Genomic DNA, 23,725 nt, shown 5'->3' with positions numbered 1-23,725 from the left:
ATGTTTTAGATATATATTACAATAAACTTATTCCTAAACCTTAGCAGAAATATTAATTAGAAAACGAAATAAATTTAGAATTTTAGAAGAGTAAACGAAATATTTCAAAAAACAATTAAATAATTATTTCTTAATTTGCTTCCTACAATGGAGAATTATTTCCCTTACATTTCCTGATATTCTACATACTTGTAGAAAAATCAGTCGACTGAAATAAGGAAATTCTCAGAATTTATTTCGAAGGTTTCATAAGAATGGTATCGTATATTTTTGGTATCATATGATTCTGATTTTATAACAAGTATCAATTGCAAAAGTTGACGTATCAAATCCAGATTAGAAAGACCGGGGTTATTATTTTAGTGTCGACAACAACACCGTTTTCCGGTGGCCAACCAAAGTGACACGCGGCTGATTATTTGACAGTCGAGGTTTCAATCCTCTGCCACGATGTGGTCCTTCTTCTCTAGAGACCCAGTCAAGGATTTCAATTACGATGTTGGTGAACCTGTCAGTGTTTTAAATGGGAAATCACTTTGGACACTTCATCCTGGCAAAAAGAAGGTAATTACACCATTTTATTAACACGTCATGTTATGTATAAATATAAACATTCACTTATATATATATATATATATATATATATATATACACACACTTGCATATATAATGTGTATGTAGACGTGGAAGATGTAGGAAAGAGGAATTTTTTATCGTGAGGTTTATTCCTTGTTGAGATATATTTTAGGGGAAATATTTATTGAAGCTTGTTGATTTATTCATTTCTCCCTTATTCTTCGTCTCTGTGACATTAGGCTGTGAGCTTGTTTCTCAAATCTGCTTTTAACCAAATCAGCAGACTTTTTCCCAACTGCATTCGAAACTGTCTTTGCTGCAAGTCCTTCAATCAACATTGATATGGTCGTCACACACACACACACACACACATATATATATATATATATATATATATATATATATATATATATATATATATATATATATATATACATACATACACATATATATGTGTGTGTGTGATAAAATACCAACAGCTTGGTGGTATTTTGTTTGTCTCTTCTTTTTCTTCCTCCCTCACTATCTATCCACCCCTCTCTTTCTCTCTCAATGATACTGAACTGTTTCCATTTCACTCCAGCTTGTTGACAATGATCGTAAACTAGAAATATGTGACAGCAACCAGACTTGTCTCCACTGCAAATCAAACTGGGTGTGTATAGTTGGCTGTTCACAACAATTTGCTGAGGAAACTCTACACTTTTGCTCAATATGCTAAAAATAGCAACAAAATCTTCCTCAGACCATACCCTTTACTCTTGCACGAATTTTTTTTTTTTTTTTTCCTGCAGCCATCGATTTGTATCTTTTCGAAATTAGCGTTAACGGTTTCAATCTCACTGGAAGGACTAGGAAAGCTATGGACAGCTACTTTTCATTTGGCCAAACTAAAATGGGGGTGGAAAGGGGGAGACATTTGATAACTTGGCTATGGTAGCACTGTGCCAAGGGAAAGTTCTTCTAAAATTAATTCCGTTCAAGACTTTTAAAATCTTTCCCCAATGTTTCTGAATGTTGATTCATTATAAAAAAAAGAAAGAAAGGGTGGTTATGCTTGGAGCACCTTTGATCAGAAACTCATTTAAGATTAAAACATTTTCTTGTATCAAACGGACTTCTATTTTTTGGTTTTCGTAAAATATTTTCTTTGTTTTATTTTATTTATTTTGTGCTTAATTGGATTTTTAGTAATTTTAAACTGTTGTGTGGTCAAGAAGTTCGCTTCGCAATAACCTGGTTCTCCGAGTTCGAGCTCGTTGTCTTCTGCTATTGTCCCCGCTTGACTCAACCCTGTGAGAGAAATTTGAGATGGTCCGTACGCTTTCTTGTGCGGCGACCACCACCTAGGAGTGGTTAGTATTGTCCACCTTAGTTACATAAATGAATATGCTGCGATGTAGAGATGGGTCCTCTCTCCTATCAGTCGAAGACACCTGGCTGTGAGCTCATGGACCCTTTCACTTTCTCGTAGACCTAACAAGGAAAATATCCAAATAAATATAGTTTACAACTTGGCAGATGATGGAGGGTCTTTGATCGTTCCATCAACGCATCCCTTTCTGTTTACGTTTGTAAATTGCGTTCTTTTCCCGAATAAATTACACACGATTCTACGAAATATCTGACTATTTCTCTCCTGGGGTCAACTTCACGTTTCATACACGCGGCGAGAGTTGGGGGGCGGGGAACAAGAGCAAACAAGAAACTTGGCTCTCTACGATTTTATCTTGTAGTGGCGCGTGTGGCCGCCATCTTGGGATTTGCCGTCAGCGGAAGTACCCGAGCACGCATGCGCAATGCAACAGGTGGAGAAAAAGCAATAGCGTTCGCTCTCTTTTCTCTCTAGCAGCGGTGGCGACAAGACGTCTTCCAGGCTCTCTGACAACTCGACCCCGACATGTGGTCGAAGCTTCTATGGTATTCTAGCGGCATGCCTATTCACCCAGGAACGAAACGGCTCTACACCAACCTTGAATAAACTACTCATCTGTTGTTACCGTTATCCCTCGTGTTGTTGTATTTCTGGATTTAATGATTAATATAAGAACTGGGGAGAGATGGCCAAACCATCATATCTCATCCAATTCTTATAACTGGTCACCCCCGACGTGATAACGGAATTATCTCTCAAACAACTCGTAAAAAAAATGAAGAGACGACGGAAAAAAAAAAAACACAAGAGACGAAGGAATGGAACAATCCAACATTGTTTTTTCTCTCTCTCTCTCCTATGCACACATGGTTCCACAATTTTTTCCAAGATTGATCTGGTTCGCGCTTATCACCAGATTCCACCATTTATCGCAACTTTTTCACCAATTCCGCGCATATAATGTGCACACTGTCTTCTAAAACAGACAAACTCTCTCCTCGTGTTTTCCGTCACCTGGACTATATTTCACAGTCATTTGCCAGGGAAGCAGAACATCCCTGTTGATGCTCTCACGAGACTCCCTGTCAATTCTATTTCCTCTCCTGCAGCAATTGCTTTACTTGCTATTTCACAGGACCAAACTCTTTTGTCGACGTTAGATTTAACTTCGCCAAAATTCAACAATTGTAAATTTGCCTATCTTCCACTCCCTTCATCAAAGGCATCGTATACGCACCACCAGCTACCATTCCGCTTCTAATGGGATGGTTGAGCGATTTCACAGGCAACTTAAGGCTGCCTTACGCGCCTCACCCAACCTGCTGTCTTGGGTTGAATTTCTTCAAGGTCGACGCTAATGGTCGTACAGAGATTGTGTCTGTCGACCGTCTGAAAAAAGCGTACCTTGACAAACTCTCAACTTCTGTGGACGACGTGCCCGCTTTTCAAACACTGCACACACCACTGTCAACATCATTACCACCACACACACCAACATCAATACCATCACAAACACACACACCAGAAACCACTCCACTTTAGTCGTTGCGACAAAACTCAAGTGACCCTTATGTCACTAGGTCTGGCCGGACAGTGCATTGGCCAAAGAAACTTTCCAAAACAATATACATTTGACATTTTTCTGCCGCCAGCATTTCATTTCTCTGTACAAACAAACATTGTTTTTCTTCCATTTCTGTGCACAGTAACGTGCTAAAAGAAAATATGTACACATTACATATTGTTTCAACCTTTGCATACACATTTGCTCACGCCAACACCTTCGTTGCAACTTTCTTTCACACAGACCCTTTATCTCTATGTCTGGCTGAACTTTTCATGTTGAACAGAACCTTTTACTCACATCGTGTCAGATACAAAAGTTTTGCTTCCATTATTGCATCCGACACAGCATTGCTTTGCAAATTTATTGAGCTTGTCATTCTTTGTTTTAACAAAACAATTTTTGCTTTTCATTGTATAATTTTAGCCGTGTTTTCTGGGTTCGGTGGCCATCTTGTTTCCGCGCTCTCTACAATCTTTCCTTGTTTCGTGCTATGCACTCGGGGGGGGGAGGTGGACATTGTAGTGGCCACCATCTTGGGAAGTGCCATTGCGCATGTGCAAGGGACTAGCCGTCAACGGAAGTACCCGAGCACGCATGCACAATGCAACAGGTGGAGAAAAAGCAATAGCGTTCGCTCTCTTTTCTCTCTAGCAGCGGTGGCGACAACACGTATCTCTTAATCCATCCAGCAGGCGTCGTGACAGGACGTCTTCCAGGCTCTCTGACAACTCGACCCCGACATGTGGTCGAAGCTTCCTTTGGTATTCTAGCGGCATGCCTATTCACCCAGGAACGAAACGGCTCTACACCAACCTTGAATAAACTATTGATCTGTTGTTACCGTTATCCCTCGTGTTGTTGTATTTCTGGATTTTAATGATTAATATAAGAACTGGGGAGAGACGGCCGAGCCGTCATATCTCATCCAACTCTTATAATCTTTTATAATTCCATTCACATTTCGAACGCATTACACGAGGACGACTAAATTCGTCAGAATCAACTCCCGTGCTTGTCTGGAACTTTATTTTATCGACCTTGGAAAGGTGTAAAGCAACATTGAATTTGGCTTGATTTAAACTCGGAACGTAAAGAACCAGGACAACATAACATTTCTTCGAGTGCCTACTCCCCTCCCCAACATATCTTGCCTTGTGATTATCTATGAATCATTACTACAGTGATTTTCCTCTATCAGAAAGAATGTCCTCCCGCTTTTATTATAAATCTTTTCGTTTCCGAATCATTATTTGTTTGTTTGTTCGAAAACAAAACAAACCGAGCCTTGAGGAATATGGCTACGTAGAGCATTGGTCCGTGAGGGCTTAGTAAAAAGGACACAAAAGCAAACAACTACAACTCCACAAAGTTGAAATTGAGACATTCTTTGATGGGGTGGTGGTCATGCATACACTCTCCACTCCCTCTCTCTTTCAACAAAGAAAAATGACAGATATTCTACTTTTGTCATTCCTCATCTTCCTCTTCTAGTTAAGGCAGACGTTACCATGACAATATCAATACAGTCTCAAAGAAAATACCTTAATGTATTTAGTTGCCCATGTTCTGAGTTCAAATACTACTTAGTTGGATGCTACCTTTTTTCCCCTCCAGGCTAACATAAATAATTGGTTATTCCTTTTGTGCAAATCTTAGACGTTGTTTGTTCCACTTTTCCATCCTTGCATGGATCGGATGTTGTTTTCTCAAGACACCACATTATCTAATGTGTCCTTTCAGTCAGGTATAATTTAACAAAAATTTGGTTGCTATTTCTAGCAGGTCAAGTGATTGTGCAGAGGCTTTTCCTTGTCTGTTCAGAGTAAACTTAATTTTTGAGATTTTGTTGTTCTTTCTAGTAAACCCAGGTACCATGTGGAAGTTGCTAGGAGCGAAAGCAGGAAGGTGTGATTTGAGGGAGGTTTTACTACTATTTCTAGTTGGCTGAAAGTCTAAGTAACTGATTGTGTTTGTAATGTCCTTCCTTCTCTTGAGTCAAGTAGATCACTTAATTATACCCTGTGAATTTGTTATTAATTGCAACACAGGATGACAGCTTGTTTAGTTAACACTACCCTAATCCCTCCAGTCTGAAAGGAACAGAGGTAGGCACACACACACACACATGCACACACTCTACACAGGTGCTCTGTATTAGAATTGATTTTCTTGTCTCACACTGACAGCAACATCAAAAGGGGTTGATGAAGGGTACGGAGCAGGGGGTTCTATTGTTTGCTTTAATCTCTCTCTTTCTCTCTCTTTCTCTCTCTTTCTCTCTCTCTCTCTCTCTCTCTCTCTCTCCCCCCATTTGAAATACAGGTGAGATATTCAAACTTTAGTGAACACCTCAACGGCTGAGTGTTCCTTTCCATTTCTGGCTCCTATAATCTCAAACTGTCCACTACTCATTTCACACAGGCTTCTCTCTCTCTCTCTCTCTCATCAGGACTGTGGCATGTATGCAGGTCATTGCTGATTAATTATCTATTCCTGCTCTAATTAATTCAATTAGCAAACTTCACGCTGTTTTATGTAATTAATGAAGCCAACAATATTGTATCTGTTATTATAATTAATACTAAATATTTATACTGTCTTTGTTTATTTCAATTTTACACCTCAAGAGGTTTGATCTTGCCATGGTTGACACCACCTTGCACTTTTGTGGAGTTGATAAACCATATTATACTAGTCATATCCCAGGGGTTGGTGTATAGTCTTCTGTGATCTTCTACCTAAACCAGAAACCATTAATTCTCATTCCAGGTCAATGGTGATGCTGTTTCCATTTTTGCTTTTGATGTGAAAAGTGCTGACAGTAGCCAGGTAAGAATGACTTTGGTAGTGTTCACCTGCTTAACGTCACACCATTACCACCGCCACCACCCTGCCATATCATTACTGTCATAACATGCCCCTCCACACCCCTACTATAACATACATCTCACACTGTCCATTTCTCTGTCACTTTGACACATGTCATCATGTATATAGACTCTCTCTCTACATATCTATATACACACACACATACACTTGCAGAGACTGTCTACCCCTGCCACTCTCTTTCTCTCTCTCTCTCGTTCTCTCTCTCTCTCCCTCTCTCTCTCTCTCTCTCTCTCATATGCTCGATGTTTACCGTTCAGTCAGTCTGACCTCGGACTATGTTTCCGTGGTCGTCTTAACTCGTCTTAACTTTTCAGTTTAACACAAACTTGTATCAGGAGACTGAACTGCTGCTGCCAACCCAACAATCAGAAGCGTGTTATAAACTCAGTGTTAGAGTGATTAGAACATCGAGTTGTTCCTGCATTGTGGTACCTATTTACAGCTTGGTGGACTGCAGAGTTTGACAATTAAATATCTTTGTTAGAGGCATACCACAGTGCCAGTGATGGTATTTGAACCATTGACCTTTTGCAATGTGGTTCTTTACTCTCCTATCCATTCACCAATCTGTGCTCCAAATGTAAAATTTCTACTACCCCACACACACACACACACACCCACCCACTACCACTTTGTTATTGAATTTCTATTCCACAAACTTTTCATCTATTATCTCTTTCCATTTTCCAGCTCCAAACAGCTCAGGCTGCCTTTAAAAGACTAAAAACTCTTCGACATCCAAACATACTCTCTTACCTGGATGGCTTAGAGGTTAGTTGTTGTAATTCAATCATTTTTATGTGTTGCCATTTGTATCCAACTGTATCTTACCATTTCGTTTTGCTAATGTATTCCTTTGGCAGGGTTTCTATGACTGGACGCCCTTCCTAATGCCAACCACTGGCTGCTTCTTTATATGGCACCAGCACATGTGTACAAAAGAGGAAGTGGTGCTGATGTAGACATGTGAGGTGCATGGAGGAAGACTGCTGCATAAAGAAGTACCAAGTGCTCCATGTGAGTGGTACCTGTGAAAGAGGGAGACCAAGGAAGGCCGGTCGGAAGATGCTGTGGCTCATGGTAGTGATTGATGACGCCTGCAGGTCCTACCCTGCCCATCACCTTCTATTCCTGACCTTTTTTTTTCCTCTGTTGTCCAATGAATAGTGTGGCTGTGTGATTGAGAAGCTTGCTTCCCAACCACATGGTTCTGGGTTCAACCCCACTGTGACACTGTAGGTAAATGTCTTGTCATAGTCCCAGGCTGACCAAAGCCTTGCAAGTGGATTTTGTTCACAGAAATTGGAAGAAGCCCTGTGTGTGTGTCTTCTAGTCTAGATATGGAGTTGTTGTCAATGAGTAAACCTGGAATTTTATCATTTGTTAAAAAGAAATAAATGTCAAAGGTGAAAAAAATATCTCTGGCCTAATTTTAATTTTTTTTTTTTTTACTTGTTTCAGTCATTGCACTGTGGCCATGCTGGGACACCGCCTTCATCCTTGTATAAAATACATTCTGAAACATGACCTTATACATAAAAATTCGTCAGACTGGTTAACATGTCTCCATACCATTTTTTAAGCCTAATAATGTGTGTTGCTTGTGTCTTGTTCTTTTCTTTTCAGTCTGATCGTATAATCTACATTGTGACAGAATCAGTTGTCCCCCTTTGTTCCTATCTCACTGATGACAATAAAGAAGGCAGCTGTAATGAACTTGCCATCTCCTGGGGACTTCACCAAATTACGGTATGTTGGTTATTGTTTAACCCAAGGCCACCACTTGTCGCTAGAACTGAGCAGATTTCTCCCTTTCTTTGCAATTTATTAGAGTGACTTTCACTCTGTAGACTCCGTGTCAACCACTCTTTCTGAGCCTCAACTAATTACATCTGCTAAATACAAGGCCTTGTGGTTAGGGTATTGCACTCACAATCTAGCAGTCAGGGGTTCAGTTCCTGGACCAAGCAGCGTAATGTGTTCTTGAGCAAGACCCTTGATTTCATATTGTTCCAGTCCACTCAATTCAAGTTGATGGAAGAAGAAATGACAGCAGCAACGCCACTCGTTGCGAGTGGCGTTTGTGGTGTGTCACTAAACAAACTCACAAACACAGACATGTGTGTGTGTAAATATACATATACATATATATATATGTGTGTGTATACATAGGAAACGTTTGTCATATTCGTCCTCAGTATAGTGGTACCTGCTTACATCCAGGTAGACTGAGCTTTTGCTGAAAATAGTCTTTGTCATTGATACAATACTGTAAAGTATACCATGTTGTAGAGGTGCCTGCAAATAACCAGATGGACTGAGCTATTGACTGTTGCACATTTGGCCCTGGACACAATACAGTGAACCCCATATCAAATACAAACCCTCGACCCCGTTAACTGCTTGTCCCCTTCTTTGTCTCCACACTCATCCCTACTTCCTGTTTCTCATATAAACCATCAGTTTTCTTTTTACTTTTAGAAAGGTGTTGCTTTCTTAAACAACGACTGCAGTTTCATCCACAACAACATTAATTTATGGTCAGTCTTTGTTGACCTGGCTGGAGAATGGAAGATAGGTGGAGTAGATTATTTATATTCAGCTAGCGGTCAACCAACAGTGAAAGTTTTACCAACGTTGAAGATGTACGACCCACCAGAAACAACTGGAGGCCACGTCTGGTAAGTCCCTTCTTTACATATCTTTTATGTTATTATTGTTGCTGTTATTGTTCCAGCTCAGCTCAGCTGCAACAGTCGATGCTATAATGTATTCAGCTCTAACCATCGTGCTGTTTATTCAGGTATAGTGTATCTAGGGCTACATTGTCTAATACTGCCTCCCCTTCTGAAGCAGCTTGGTGGTATTTCAATGAGATTTGTCTGCTGTTTCTAGCCATGTGAGTAATCATGTAGAGGTTCCCTCATTGGTTCATTTTGCTTTCAACAGAGACGTTTAATATGTCTGCAACTGACAAGTTGAGCCTGGATCAATGGAAGCCTGGCACGGAAGTAAACAAACCTCCAACTCAATGTCTCAGCTGATGACCTGCTTCTGACATGTTTATTACAGTGTGTTGTTGTTGTTCTCTGTGTAGTGTCCATGCTTCAGACAATTATCTGCCTGCAGCTCACTCCACCTAGTTGTCAATAGGTACCATTATGCTATAACCATACTGCTCTGGTTTATGATAAACAGCAAACAAGAACTAATGCCCCTCCTGGATTTTGTGCCAGTTTGTCACAGGTAAACATTCTCACAATTTAGTGTCACATACTTCTATACACACACACGCACACACACACACACATAGACATACACCAATACATACACACACACACACACACACACACACACACACACACATATATATATATATATATTCTCTTCTCGTTAACAGGTCTACTGATATGTGGGGTTTAGGTTGTTTGATATGGGAGGTGTTCAATGGGCCCTTGCCTCGGTCCTCGGCCCTAAAGTCCCTTGGAAAGGTAAGTGTTCCCAAATGTTTTCATTTTCCCCATTTTTACTGCTGAGCTAATTACACATGCCAATTAGGAAATCAAAGTGTGTATGTGACAGAGGCAGGATTGTGTGTGTGAATGTATTGGAACGAAATTATTTTCATGAAACAAAGGTTTTTTATTAGCAAACCAAACGGGGGTTCTCTCTATGTATTTCTTGATAAAATGGTAACTACTTTAACTATGGAATAAATATCAGGAAAGAATAACTTCACTCAGATATTTTGTGTTTCAAATCTTAGTTATTCTTTAATGTTTTCTTCATTTCAGATTCCAAAGAATTTAGTACGGGATTATTGTCAGTTGGTCAGTGCCAATCCCAAAAGTCGACCAAATCCTTCAGCTTTCCTCCAAAACTGCCAAGAGAATGGCAATTTTATGGACAATAGTTTTGTGAAGACAATTATGTTCCTTGAAGAAATTCAAGTGAGTACTCTGACTGTCATATTTTCATGTACACACACACACACACACACACACACACACACACACACACACACACACACACACACACACACACATGTCAGACTTCCTTCAGTTTCCATCTATCAAGTCCACTCGCTAGGTTTCAGATATACAGGTAGACAAACAAATAAATGTGTATAGATGATATAAACATCAAGTTGATGATATTTTTGTAAATGTTAAATACTTAAATCTTGGTTTATCAACTGAGATGTTTTCAATGTGATTCCATTGTCCCTTATTTTGCAGATCCAAGACCAAGCAGCAAAAAATAAATTCTTCAGCAACCTGACTCCTGCCATAGATTCCTTTCCTCAACAGTTCTGTAAACACAAGATTCTACCACAATTATTAGATGCTTTCCAATATGGTAATGCTGGTTCTGCAGTATTGGCACCACTTTTCAAGGTAAGATTTCTAAAGAGTGATAGAATTTGATACCAGTAATTGTTTGTTGACAATAACAACAAAGAAGAATTAGAATTCATCTAAGAATATAAAAGTGCAGATTTCTCATCACTACCATCATTGTCTTTTTTCCAGCTCCTCTCATCCACCCTTATATAATGCATGGTAGCCCTGTACCCCTTTCATACCTTCTCAACACTTGGCATAGAGCCACCTCCCTCCCTACTTCATCCCCACTCAGTCAAGGATCTTTTCTTTGTCTTACAAATAACTTGGCAACCTCTCTAGTGCTGGTGCCATGTAAAATGCACCCAGACCACTTTGTAACTTTACAATAATTTCTCTTTCTATGAATATTTCTTCTATTCAATTCCAGGTGGGCAAACTTCTCCAGTCTGAAGAATACCAGAAAAAAATTGTTCCCTGTGTTATAAAGTTGTTTTCTTCCCCAGATCGTGCTACTCGTGTCAAACTTCTTCAACAGGTGAATATCCATTTCTTGTTCTTTGCTACACCTTAAAAATATGGTTCAAACACCAAGTATAGTGTTATGAATTTTTTTTTTTTTTTTTTCTCAGGTAAGGAGTATAGTTTCAAATAGGTGAAGAATATGGTTTTTTAAGGATATGATTCTGAAGCCCCACTACTCCCACACCACTGACACCAGAAACAGATCACAACAGTCATTTCCACAAACACTACAACCATCAAAATCCTTCCTCCCCACAACATCATCCCCCTGAAATTCCCTCTCTGCTTCTCATTATTCCTTCAGCTGTCAACCTGCAACTTTTCAAGAAGAACTTTAACCACATCAATATCACCTATTTTGTAGCACCAAAAATGGCCATGGGCCAAGCCCTCACTTCCTGCAGTTCACATCGTCACCCTATTTCTCATTTACCTAGTTTATTATACTGTTACTCTCCCACTCTCCCTCCACTTTTATATACTACCACTTATTACCTCCTCCTCTTCTTCCCTGACCCACTCTTATTCTTCTTTACCCCCCCCCCCCCCCTGTGAACCTACCCATCCATTCTGTATTTCTACCCTCTTTCCTATCCATTTTCTTGTACCTTAAGAATATCACCAGACACATCATTTCTCTCTCCTCTCAGTGAAACTGATGTGTGTGTGTAGTAAATTATAACAGCTAGTCTCAGACCTTTTGATAATCAATAACCTATAAATATATATTATATTTTTGTTGTTTTTTTTTTGTAGATTGAATTTTTTGTTGAACATCTTCAAACTCCGACAGTTAATGACCAAATATTCCCACATGTTATCCAAGGATTCATGGATACAAATCCAGTTGTGCGAGAAAGTACCATTAAGGTAACACACTCACTTTCCCTACTCTTTGTTGTCGTTTAATCCAGATCAGACCTAATCCAGATCAGACCTAATCCAGATCAGACCTAATCCAGCAGATCTAGGATCATCGACCACATGGGAATACGTTGTCTTTTATTCACCATAGCATATCATCATCATCTTTTAACGTCCGCTTTCCATGCTAGCATGGGTTGGACGATTTGACTGAGGACTGGTGAAACCGGATGGCAACACCAGGCTCCAATCATAGACTACATTATTTAAGGTGTCCTTCTCATTTCAATATGCTAGATTATGATTTGAGATATGTTTAGTTTCTGTTTCTAGCATATCAATTGATCACATTGAGACTCCATTGGTTGCTACAAGACTTGATTTATTCCTGAGTCTGCTATTGAAATAGCATTAAAAAAAACCCATTTTCCAACCACAAAAGAAGGAACAAAAATCTTTCAATCTCTTTCTATAATTCTTCTATAATTTCTAATATTTTCTAAATTTCTCTCTAATTCCAGGCAATGCTCCATCTTGCTCCCAAGTTAAATTACAAGAACCTTAATGAAGAACTAATGAAACATTTTGCCCGTCTTCAGTCGAAAGATGACCAAGTAATTAACTTCTTTCTAATTGTCTATTATTCTTATCGTTTACATATCCTCATTATGATTAAGTCCATCTGGCTTGACACTGTAGCTATGGGGTCCCTCAGCATTGGGCAAGTGTTGTCTACTAAAGAGGTGACAGCTTTGTCAAATTCTCATTAGTCACATTTGGTAGACAACCTGGTGTGTGTGTGGGGGGGGGTCTATTGTAATTCCTAGTCTACTTCTACCAACGATATCACCAATTCTCTTTAAATCCTGGCCATAAACAAAAAGAAACGAATCCAATTCCGTCCTCAAAATTCAACAAAAAACTCAAAAATTTGAAAGAATTTGTCAATGATGGAAAACCTAGTAGTAGTAGTAGTAGTATGCAGGCTTGCACTGTAACAGCACATCACTGCAACCACCATTTGTTATTGATTCCGTACTCCTGGCAGATGGCACCTCTGTACCACTCTGATGACAACCCTCTAACCCATGGGTCTGCTTGGGTGGTCACTACTAGTGAGGATTTAAGAAGTCAGAGTGAAAATCCAACCTCAGCCCCTTTTTAGTTGCCTTTTATGACACACAAAGGAAATGTTGGGTCTATTCTTTGGCATGCCAATCCCCACACAGCACCAGAGTAACATAAAAAGAAGCATTTTGCTCCAAAACGCTACATGCCACCCAGTCCAGGAATTGAATCCACAATCCAGCAATCCTGAGTGTAACACCCTAACCATTTGTTCAGGTATCTTCTCAATGGAATGGTAATCAAGTAATTCACTGATCGTCAGTTGGTGACATAATCTGAAGTGACACTGTCTAGGATACAACTTAAAGACATCTTCACTCTAGAATACTGGACAATGTCGTAGCCATTATGAAGAAGAATATCCATTACAGAAAACTGGGTGCACACTGACCATAACTGGCCACCAGTTTGTGGTCAGTTATGAAAAGATTCTCACTCTGGAAGTAGATCCACTGTGAGACCATTCAAATTGAAACAATCTTGTATATAAGCTTTAAAGGAAGTCACAAATTCTCTGAGTGAGAAACCTTTTAATCCTTACCTCCATCGTTCATTTAATGGATTTGTTGCTGATTTTTTGTCATTTATTTTTGGAATATTGTATCAAAACATTCATGTATACCTGAAGATGTTGTTTCTGAAGGCGTAATTCAGCTTAACTGTAAATTACATAATAAAAATGCTACTAAAAAGATCAAAGTAAAACACTTTATTTGTTTGTGATGTTTGTATGTCCAAGTTTGTTACTAATTGCATTGAATTAATTACTAACCTCTTTTTTCATTATCTTTTTTTTTTTGAGTGAATCAGTTGTTTTTACTTATTGTGATGTATTTATTAACAACCACACATACACAACACTCTTTTTAGTACAAATGACTATTTACATTAAAATCAAAACAAAGCTTTTTTGCACCACTGCTAATTGTCACAATAATCTGACCACAAGTGAAGACACTAAAACCATTTCAATAAACAAACCCAGTTTTTAGGTATTTTCTGCTCAATCCTTTCAGGAATTTGAAAATTTCCAGCAGAGCTCAAGAGACACACTGATATCCTCTAACATATGATATTGCCATCATATATTCATTATAACAATAACATAGAATAGATTCTAGGATGAGTTTATCATTTTAGCTGTTCCTCTGATATTTCAGCATGACTAACCAATGTTTCTTTGTTATAGGGTGGAATCAGAACTAATACTACTGTGTGCCTTGGTAAAATTGCTGGTTACCTTAATCCCCAGGTAAGTATACCTCTGTCTCCTTTGAACATAATATTACAGAAAATGACATTTAATCAGTACATTTTCTATTTGGCGTCATCAAATTTAAGTTTTCAACTTAATTCAGTTAATTTGGCCTCAAACAGAGAAAGCAAGGAATAAACCATTTATGGTGGAGGTCCTTGACAAAAGCTTAAATTGCCACCACTTAATGACATTAAAACATATATATATATACATATATATACACACCGCATACGTGTGTGTGTATATATATATATACATATACACACACTGTATACGTGTGTGTGTGTATATATATATATATATATATATACATATATACACTATACGTGTGTGTGTATATATATATATATATATATATATATATATATACATATATACACACTGTATACGTGTGTGTTTAATATATTAACAGCTCTCTTAGTAAATGTTTATTTTTTTTGCCAACAGATCCGACAAAAGATTATCTGCTCTGCCTTTCTACGTGCTCTCAAAGATCCTTTCCCTCCAGCTCGACAAGCTGGAATCTTGGCAATGGCAGCCACTCAGAATTATTACAGTCTGTCTGAGATAGCAATGAGATTGATACCTGCTCTCTCAGTCTTGACTTTGGATTCCAATAAATCGGTCCGGGATCAAGTAAGTTGATGCATCACCTTTTATTTCTTATCTTTTGTTTCATTTTAACATCTCGTCTTTAATCACTTTGGTTTCATCATCATCATCATCATCATCATCATACGTCCAGTTTTTCATGCTTGCATGGGTCAAGTGGAATTTATTGAGTCTCATTCTCCACAGCTGGATGCCTTTCCTGTCACACACCTGTTTCCAAGCAAAGTGATATTTTCCCATGACAGACTTGTAGCAGTAACAAAGAAGTGTGACAAAAGACTTTGACAAAGCATTCAATTAATTTCTTACATGACTAATTAGTTAACAATAGAACAGAAGTGAATACCAGCCTGCGCATGTAGAATGGTACCATTCCACCCCTTTCCCAGTAAATTAAAAGACTTTTCTTTGTTTTTCAGAGTTTCAAAGCAATTAATGGTTTTCTTAGCAAATTAGAAAAAGTATCGGAAAATCCAGAATTACGTGAAGAAATGGGTAAATGTTCTTGTTGTTGTTGTGTGTTTTATAGTTTGTTGTTGTTGTTGTTAAAGAGATTCTGAGACTCGGTTGTCTCAGTTTTGGAACCCAACAAACTACTTCAATTCAAAGTCATCACATTACTCCATGGATATATCATGTTTATAGGGTTTACATGCTTAATGGGACCTCCTCATTGAGGTACCATGATCGGTACGTACACCAATTGAGATGTCATTATTACAACTGCTATAAAGGCAGTGAGCTGGCAGAATCATTAGCATGTTGGTCGAAATGCTTAGCGGCATTTCGACCATCGCTACGTTCTGAGTTCAAATTCCACCAAGATCGACTTTGCCTTTCATCCTTTCAGGGACAATAAAATAAGTACCAGTTGGACATTTGGTGGGGGGGGGTCAATGTAATCGACTTGTCCCCTCCCCTGAAACAGCTGCCCTTGTGGCAAACTTTGAAACCATTCTTACAACTGCTGTGGGCGAACTGGCAGAATCGTTAGCACGTTGGGCAAAATACTCAATAGCATTTCATCCCTATTTACATACTAAGTTCAAATTTTGACTTTGCCTTTCTTCGTTTTGGGGTCAATAAATTAATTACCAATTGAACACTGGGGTCGATGTGAATAACTAACCCCCCCCCCCCGCTTCAAAATTACTGGCCTTGTGCTAGAATTTGAATCTTTATTCCAGCTGTTACATTTAATGTTGTTAAAATTGTTATTCTTCACCTGACTATATTGTTACAGCTGATGTTGCAGTTGTTACAAATGTCATATGATCTTATTGCCTTGTTACACTGGTGTTACAGTGTTCTTGGAACTGTTATATAATGTTTGAGTATTGTTACAACTGATGTATTTACAGAGAAAGACGTCACTGCCGGTGGCTCCAAGGCCGGTGACATCTCCAGCTGGGCCGGATGGGCTGTTATTGGGATGTCATCCCTCACATCGAAACTTTACCGTGGTGCCACTACTACTTCTACTACTACTACTCCTACTGTGAACACTAGTCCAACCTCAACTCCAGCCAATGGTAAGTGATGTTGTGGCAGTCATTCACTTTCCTTTTCAACAACTTAGGTTTTATTCTCTTCATTTCTACTCTTCCCTCTCTCCAGACACTCTTTCAACTTGAATGATGAAGGGATGAGAACTCTAGCAGGGTGATGTTAAGGTGGGATTGGGATGTGTGTGTGTGTGTGAGATATCAGATTCCTCTTACTACCAGTTTTTTGGGTTTTTTTCTTGTTTCATTTATGCTCCATACTCCTCGTGCACACTAACATTACATATTATTGTTATTAATGGTAATAATGATTTTGTTGTTATTCTTCATCTTCTTGTTGCAGGACGACCGCCCGTGAGAGCAGAAGAGTCTCAGGAGCGAGAATCAGTTCCTTCCAAACCAGACATACCAAAGAGCAATGAAGGTTGGGAGTCTGAGAACTGGAACGAAATGGTAAATTAAAAAAATATTTCTTGGATTTATTTCATATCTTCTGGCAGCACATTGTATGTCGTTCATAGCATTGCTTCATAGCAGTGGTTTGTTAGTTTTAGTTAATGTTTCTAATATTTCATTTGTTTTAGGAATTAAATCTTGATGAGAAACCCAAGAACTTGTCCAATGTACAAGATGTCACATCAGAAGAGAACAAAGAGTTTGAAGGCTGGGAAGATGATGAAAACTGGGGAAGTCTTGAAGAGACTCCGGTAAGAATTTCTCCAAACTTTATATTTCTGCAGATATATAAATTACACCTGTAATTATCATTAAAACCTGTAGCTTAGAGAGAAAATACTGACTGTTTCTAGTCTAAGACAGAATCTATGAAGAGTTTATGGAGTTTATATCCAGACAAGATTTCCCAATAAAAACTGGCCATTCTATGAAATCTTTATTAGGATATAAACTCATTCTTTAAAGGTATGTAGCCTAGGGGTTAGTGTATTCAGCTACAATCACAAAGTTGTTGTGAGTTCAATTCTCAGCAACATGTTGTGTCCTTGAGCAAGACACTTTCACTTTATTGCTCCAGTCCACTCAGCTGGCAAAAATGTGTAGAACCTGTAATTCAAAGGGCCAGTCTAGTCACATTCTGTGTGTTGTGCTGGACCTCCCTGAGAGCTACGTTAAGGACACGCATGTCTGTGGAGTACTCAGCCACTTACACATTAACTACACAAAGGAGGCTGTTCCATTGATCGGATCAACTGGAACTCTCGTCATGACTGAGTGCCAGTTATGGATTCTGTGAGAGACTAGAAACAGTCAATGTTCTCTCTCCCTCTCTGTGCAATTTGTGAAATAGTTGTAGAAAGAATACCAAATATGGAACAAGCAACCAACCCGTGGTCCTCTGGAACATCTAGGAGGACAAAGTAACTCCAAATAAGAACTGTCTTACGTTGTGATTACATGGGAAAGTGAACATAAAATAAGGTTGATGACATTTATATATATATATATATATATATATATATATATATATATATATATATATATATATATATATATATATAGGAAGGTTTGAAGGTGATGTACAGGAATTATATATTAGAAAAAATAATAATCAGGTACTCAGATGCCTGGATGGTTATACATTTAGAGATTTTTATTCATATGTCACATGTTTTATAAATTAGCGCTTTCACCTAGTCTTGTAGGGTTTTCAAATTTTGATTTCACCTTGAGAAGCTATCCCTAGACAGAAATCTTCAAAACTAGCACTTTGGAATATATCAGTGATTTCTCTCTCTTTCTCTCTCTTTCTTTCTCTCTCTCTCTTTCTCTCTCTCTCTCTCTCTCTCTTTCTCTCTCTCTCTCTCTCTCTCTCTCTCTCTCTGTACGTCATCATCATTGTTTTAACAACCATCCTTCCATGCCTACATGGTTCAGACAAAATTTAGTTGGGCAGATTTTTTTTTTTCGTGGCTGGTTGTCTTTCTATGACCATCCAGCCTGCACAATGTCTTGGAGAGGCTGATGTATTTATTGTATGTATTTTTGATGTTGTAGGAGGCCAGCTGTTTGGAAACCCCCAGCAACACTGAGGGCTGGGGTGACTGGGGAGATGATGAGTTTTCTACCACTTTAGACACCCCGGGGCTGCAACCAGCCAGTTCTTATGCCTGGGAAGAGAACCAAAGCGAAGCAGATTTTTTCACATCTCTGACAAATGTCAGGAAAAAGGTATTTCCACAACATCTTAATAATCATCATCATCAGACAGCAATATCCGTGTGATATCATAGATTAGACACATTGTACAGCATCTAATTAATCATCACAGACATTTCTTTGCTGCCAAACATAACTAAACAGGAACCTGGCCATGTTGGGTTTGGTTTTTCCGTTAAATGGCTCAGTATTTAGCAACTCGGTGAGTCTAAAGTGTAGTTCTGATGTTGGACTGTAAACCACACCCATATTGGTTTATATTATGTTCTAGCAGTTGAAATGTGTTTGTCTCCAACACAGCACACTGTCAACAGTTCAGTCTGCCTAGCTGTATGTTTATAAGCGTTTCCAAGATATACTACTTGACAAGGGATTGAACTCAAGTTAAAGTTTGTCTTGAGCCTACTGACCCCTCAGCTGGACACCAATCTCTTATAGTGTTAAGCCCAAGCTGTTACTGGTGCTCATTTTCAGTTGAATGAAATGAAGTACCTTGCTTAAGGATGCAAGGCACTGTCCAATCCTCTCCTCCTCATCTTTCGGTTGTACTCCTTCACACAGCTACACAGACTGAAATGTGAAGTCCTTCTGTTTGCACAGCACTGAGTCTCCCCTTTTACTTTCTCTCTCTCTCTCTTTAGACTACCAAACCAAATGTTGGTGGTGCTAAGTCACCAGAGGCACCGAGTGAAGAGATCAGAAGTAAACCATCTAAACCTGAGGGTTGGCAAGAAGATGGTTGGGGCAACACTGAAGACTGGGATGTCACAGGTTCAAATAAAGGTATGACCTTAAAAATCTTGTTTTGTTTTTAAGGGACTAATTATCACTCTTTTTACTTTAAACTATTTTTGAAGACTTTTTTTAACCTTTCTTTACCATATTTATAGAGAGAATGTTATAATTGCACTTCACACACACACACGTACTATCTACCCTCTTACAAGGGAATTCCTGGGTGTTCCAGGTTGTAAGCCAGTTTTCTACCCGGGTAGGTAAAATTTTGCATCAGGATACCTCTCATCAAGAAGGCTTTAGGCTATGTGATGCTTTCTGATACCCAGGCAAAGCCAGGTACTCCGAGTGTATATATATATCATCATCATCTTCATTTAGCATCCATTTTCCATGCTGGCATGGGTTAAACCAGGGGTCTCCAAAGTGGTTAATATTGACTCCTGGGGATCGATGGCACTGATATATAACATATTATATAAAATATATATAATCGCTCGTATTAAATACATAAATACTTTAATAGTCTTAATACTTTGATACAATAAAGCACTCAATATAAATTCAGGATATAATATCCTCATTGAATATATTTAACTTTATATATATATGGAGGCAATGACCAAGAGTTCTGGCATTATGTCGTGCTTGGGAAGAAGACCCATCAAGTCAAGTAAAATCGCAGTCATGGCAGATACTGGTGTCATGCAAATGGCACCCTTGCCAGTGGCATGTAAAGGCACCCATTTCACTCTCAGAGTGGTTGGTGTTAGGAAGGGCATCCAGCCATAGAAAGGCATCTCCAACCAGACCTGGGGTCTGGTGCAGCCTTCCAGCTGGCCAGCCCTGGTCAAGCCGTCCAACAGACGCTAAATGCTGATGAATGATGATACATATATACACATACATACATACATACTTTTATATCTATATATATATATATATATATATCAATAATATGTCTGAAGGAAACTATGTCACAATAATGTTGTGTCCGTAAATTGAAATTCTGTGGCTTCTGATGTATTTAAGGTTGTAAAATGCTGATTTCTCTGTCCACAGGTTCAGTCAACGAGAATGAAAGGAAGAGGAGAGAGCGAGAGGAGCGAAAACTTCAAAGACAGAAAGAACTCCAAGAGAAACGAGAATTACGTAAGACAGCTGGTGCCTTGAAACTAGGTGTGAAGAAACTGAATTTAGATTGAAGATTATGGTCAAGGAAGAATACAGGAATGGATCAACAGATTGATGAAACACTTGGTCTGAATATCTTTGTATTTGGATGGAAATATACACACACACACATAGATACGCATACATGAATGTGTGTGTGTGTGCGTAATGCTTATACATACACAATTTATATAAAACATGATAACATGATGGACCATTTGATGTACCTGGGTGTCAATATCTTTGCCTCTTTATGGAATTATGCGTGTGTGTGTGTGTGTGTGTGTGTGTGCACGTGTGTGTGAGAGAAAGTGAAGGCAGTTCCAGGCTGACCCACAAATTCCATTGTAAATTGTCTTTGGTGAACAACAAATTATTGGGAAGGAAGTCAATCAGAAGGAAATATTTTCCTTTTTAAGGACTTCTTTGATTATTTATAAAATTATAAATGCAATTTATTCTGCAAAAGAAAGAATTCGTCATCATCATCATCATCATTTTACATTTTCTTTTCCATGATGGCATAGTTGGACACATCATTACAGTCAGAATGAGTTCTTATTTGGGGTTACTCCCCTCCTACACAAGTTGGAGGCTCTCTCTCTTGTTTATAATAACCTTCCTATTGCCAAATCACTTTACAAAGTTGATGGTTGGTGTTAGGAAGGGCATCCAGCTGTAGAAACCTTGCCAAATCAGGTTGGAACCTGGTGCAGCTCCCTGGCTTACCAGTTTTCAATCAAACTGTTCAACCCATGCCAGCATGGAAAGCGGATGTTAAATGATGATGTCTGTATATCACCATCATCATCATTTTTATAGCCCCTTTCTATGCTGGCATTGGATGGACAGATCATCAGTTGTCATTTCAACTCCCTGCCCTCCTACATAGGTTCGGAACCACATTTTGCTCATACTTTCCATTTCCAACATGATTCCTGTGACTGGGTACGTTTCCTAACACCTGTGCACAAAAGTGACTCTGCAGGGTTCTTCATTTCATTGTGACACCAGCACCAGAGAGGTTGTCTTGTTTCCAGCAAGAGCAAAGAGTTAGCTCTACACAGTGCTCTCTCTCTCTCTCATTCATACATGCTCTACACACACACATACATACGTACTCGAGTGTGTTTTCAAACAAAACAAACTCGCACTCAACATATTTGATTGGTGTTACATTCATCAAACAACAGCTTCACTCAGCACCACATTACTTAAAGTTTCGTGGCCGTAGATCACAGCCACAGCATCAGATGTTTGTAAACAGAGAGAGAGAAGAATGAAAAAGTTTTAAATGGTTTCTGTGAGGTGAGAGCATTTTAGATTTCTATTGGTCAATTCAGGTCATGTGGTTGTTTTTGCTATGTTAGTGACATCAGATATTTTCTTGATAGGTTCACATGGTGGAGCAGACAGGCTGCTGGCATCATTTGGTTGGTATTCTACAGGGTTTGATATTTTAAGAGCATCAGTTCTTTACATTGGGTACAAAAAGTGGTTGACATCAGTTTGTCATTATTCTGTAAGGTGCAGTATTTCTGAAAACATACACACATATCTGTGTGTTTGTATGTTCATCATCTTTTAATGTCCACCTTCCATGCTGGCATGGGTTGGATGGTTTTACAAGATTAGACTGCATTAGGCTCCAGTTTCTGCTGTGAAAGTCAAAATAGTAACGCTGCTGTTTTAGCTTCTAATAAATATTATACAAACTCTACTTATTTTTATTGAGTAATTATTTATTGAATTTCTATACCCAATATGCCCTGATTCTATGCACACACACACACGCACTCGCACACACACACACACACGTATGTGTGTGTGCTTCATTCCTTCGCTTTTTGGAATTTCTGAATTTCTCACTTTTGTCTGTTGAGATGAGGAAAAGGGTTACACATCCCCACCTGTTGATTATCTTTTGTCTTTTTTGTTTGTTTAAATACACAAAAGTGGAAGACCTGGAATAGCAATCAGAATAATGAAATCGTTAGCTTTCAGTGTGTGTGTGTAACAACTGGTGTCAGGTGAGATTCTGACATGTTTATACAATGTGTCTGGAGAAAAGAATGCTTTCAAGTAGAAATGCAGAGTGTTTGGAGTGGACAACCTCTCTTTTTTGTTGGTGGTGGATGAGTGTAGGACGTAGATGGCATTGTAGATATGGGGTTGGGGCAGGGTTTCTGTGTGCATGCACAAGATGCTGTGAACTGCAAAGAGTAAGGAGAAAACGATGAGTTCTGTCTGACATGAAATAACTTCTAAAACGATGATGATGAAGATTCCCAGTGGACCTTGACTTTGTTTCGTGCTGGTGGAAGCAATCATCAGATGGCTATTAACCCGCTGATGATTGCTCTGTCCAGCATAAAACTCCATCATAAACCAGTAATTGTCTTTTGGACCAAAGCATTAAGTTCATTTCATGATCATGGAGTACCAGGTTCAATCTTAGCATCTTTGTCTTTTACCATTGTCTCAGGTCTTGTGAGTGAAGCTGAATAGATGGAAACTGTATGGAAACCCATTGGATGGATTGACACAGGAATTAATAAGTTCACTCTTGTCATGTAGTGACACACTCGTTTTTTTTTTTTTGAGGGTTGACGTGACTGTGGAATACTCAACCACTTCCATGTTAATTCAGTGTCCAGAATTGATGAAAGAACTGGACATCCCTTGTTGAAATGAACAGAAATCTATTTTACATTTTTTTTTTCAGGTCAATAAATATACTCTACATCTTGTGTTGAGTACTCTCTTTGTTGATAAAACTACTTTAATTTGTTATTATTGTTGTATAGCCCTAGGTCAGTCCTCATCCACCTGACCTATGATACACTGAGCAAGTGTTATGTATGTATGTATGTGTGTGTGTGTGTGTAGGCACAGGTGTAGCTGTGTTGTGAAGAAATTTGTTTTCCAACCATGTGATCTTGTGTTCAGTCCCACTGTACAGCACCTTGCACAAACACCTTAGGCCAACTAAAGCCTCGT

At 38.8% G+C, this 23,725-nt stretch overlaps 1 protein-coding gene across 2 annotated transcripts; it reads left to right on the top strand.

The window, feature by feature from the left end:
- Positions 1 to 357: 357 nt before the first annotated feature.
- LOC106881845 (N-terminal kinase-like protein) lies at positions 358 to 23,502 on the top strand. Of its 2 annotated transcripts, XM_014932360.3 has the most exons (20): positions 359 to 564; positions 6,288 to 6,347; positions 7,098 to 7,178; positions 8,034 to 8,156; positions 8,889 to 9,088; positions 9,808 to 9,898; positions 10,202 to 10,357; positions 10,646 to 10,804; positions 11,181 to 11,288; positions 12,032 to 12,145; positions 12,661 to 12,753; positions 14,457 to 14,519; positions 14,973 to 15,161; positions 15,557 to 15,632; positions 16,499 to 16,669; positions 16,986 to 17,095; positions 17,227 to 17,349; positions 18,656 to 18,829; positions 19,459 to 19,600; positions 20,615 to 23,502. In XM_014932360.3, exons 1-20 carry the CDS (start codon positions 451 to 453, stop codon positions 20,755 to 20,757), a joined length of 2,490 nt encoding a protein of 829 aa, XP_014787846.1. In that variant the 5' UTR covers positions 359 to 450; the 3' UTR covers positions 20,758 to 23,502. The 2 variants fall into 2 exon arrangements, with proteins under 2 accessions (XP_052827382.1, XP_014787846.1); XM_052971422.2 differs by lacking the exon at positions 7,098 to 7,178 and having other exon boundaries at positions 358 to 564.
- The last annotated feature ends 223 nt before the right edge of the window (positions 23,503 to 23,725 follow it).

Source organism: Octopus bimaculoides, chromosome 11 (assembly GCF_046866305.1).
Source record: "Octopus bimaculoides isolate indiv1 chromosome 11, ASM4686630v1, whole genome shotgun sequence".
Classification (NCBI taxonomy): domain Eukaryota; kingdom Metazoa; phylum Mollusca; class Cephalopoda; order Octopoda; family Octopodidae; genus Octopus; species Octopus bimaculoides.
This window is presented reverse-complemented; position numbering and strand designations above follow the sequence as displayed.

Coding starts and splice junctions, on each gene's coding strand:
- LOC106881845 (XM_014932360.3), top strand. CDS start 451: ATGTGGTCCTTCTTCTCTAGAGACCCAGTCAAGGATTTCAATTACGAT. Junction 565..6,287: donor TTCATCCTGGCAAAAAGAAG/GTAATTACACCA, acceptor TTCTCATTCCAG/GTCAATGGTGATGCTGTTTC. Junction 17,096..17,226: donor CTGAGAACTGGAACGAAATG/GTAAATTAAAAA, acceptor CATTTGTTTTAG/GAATTAAATCTTGATGAGAA.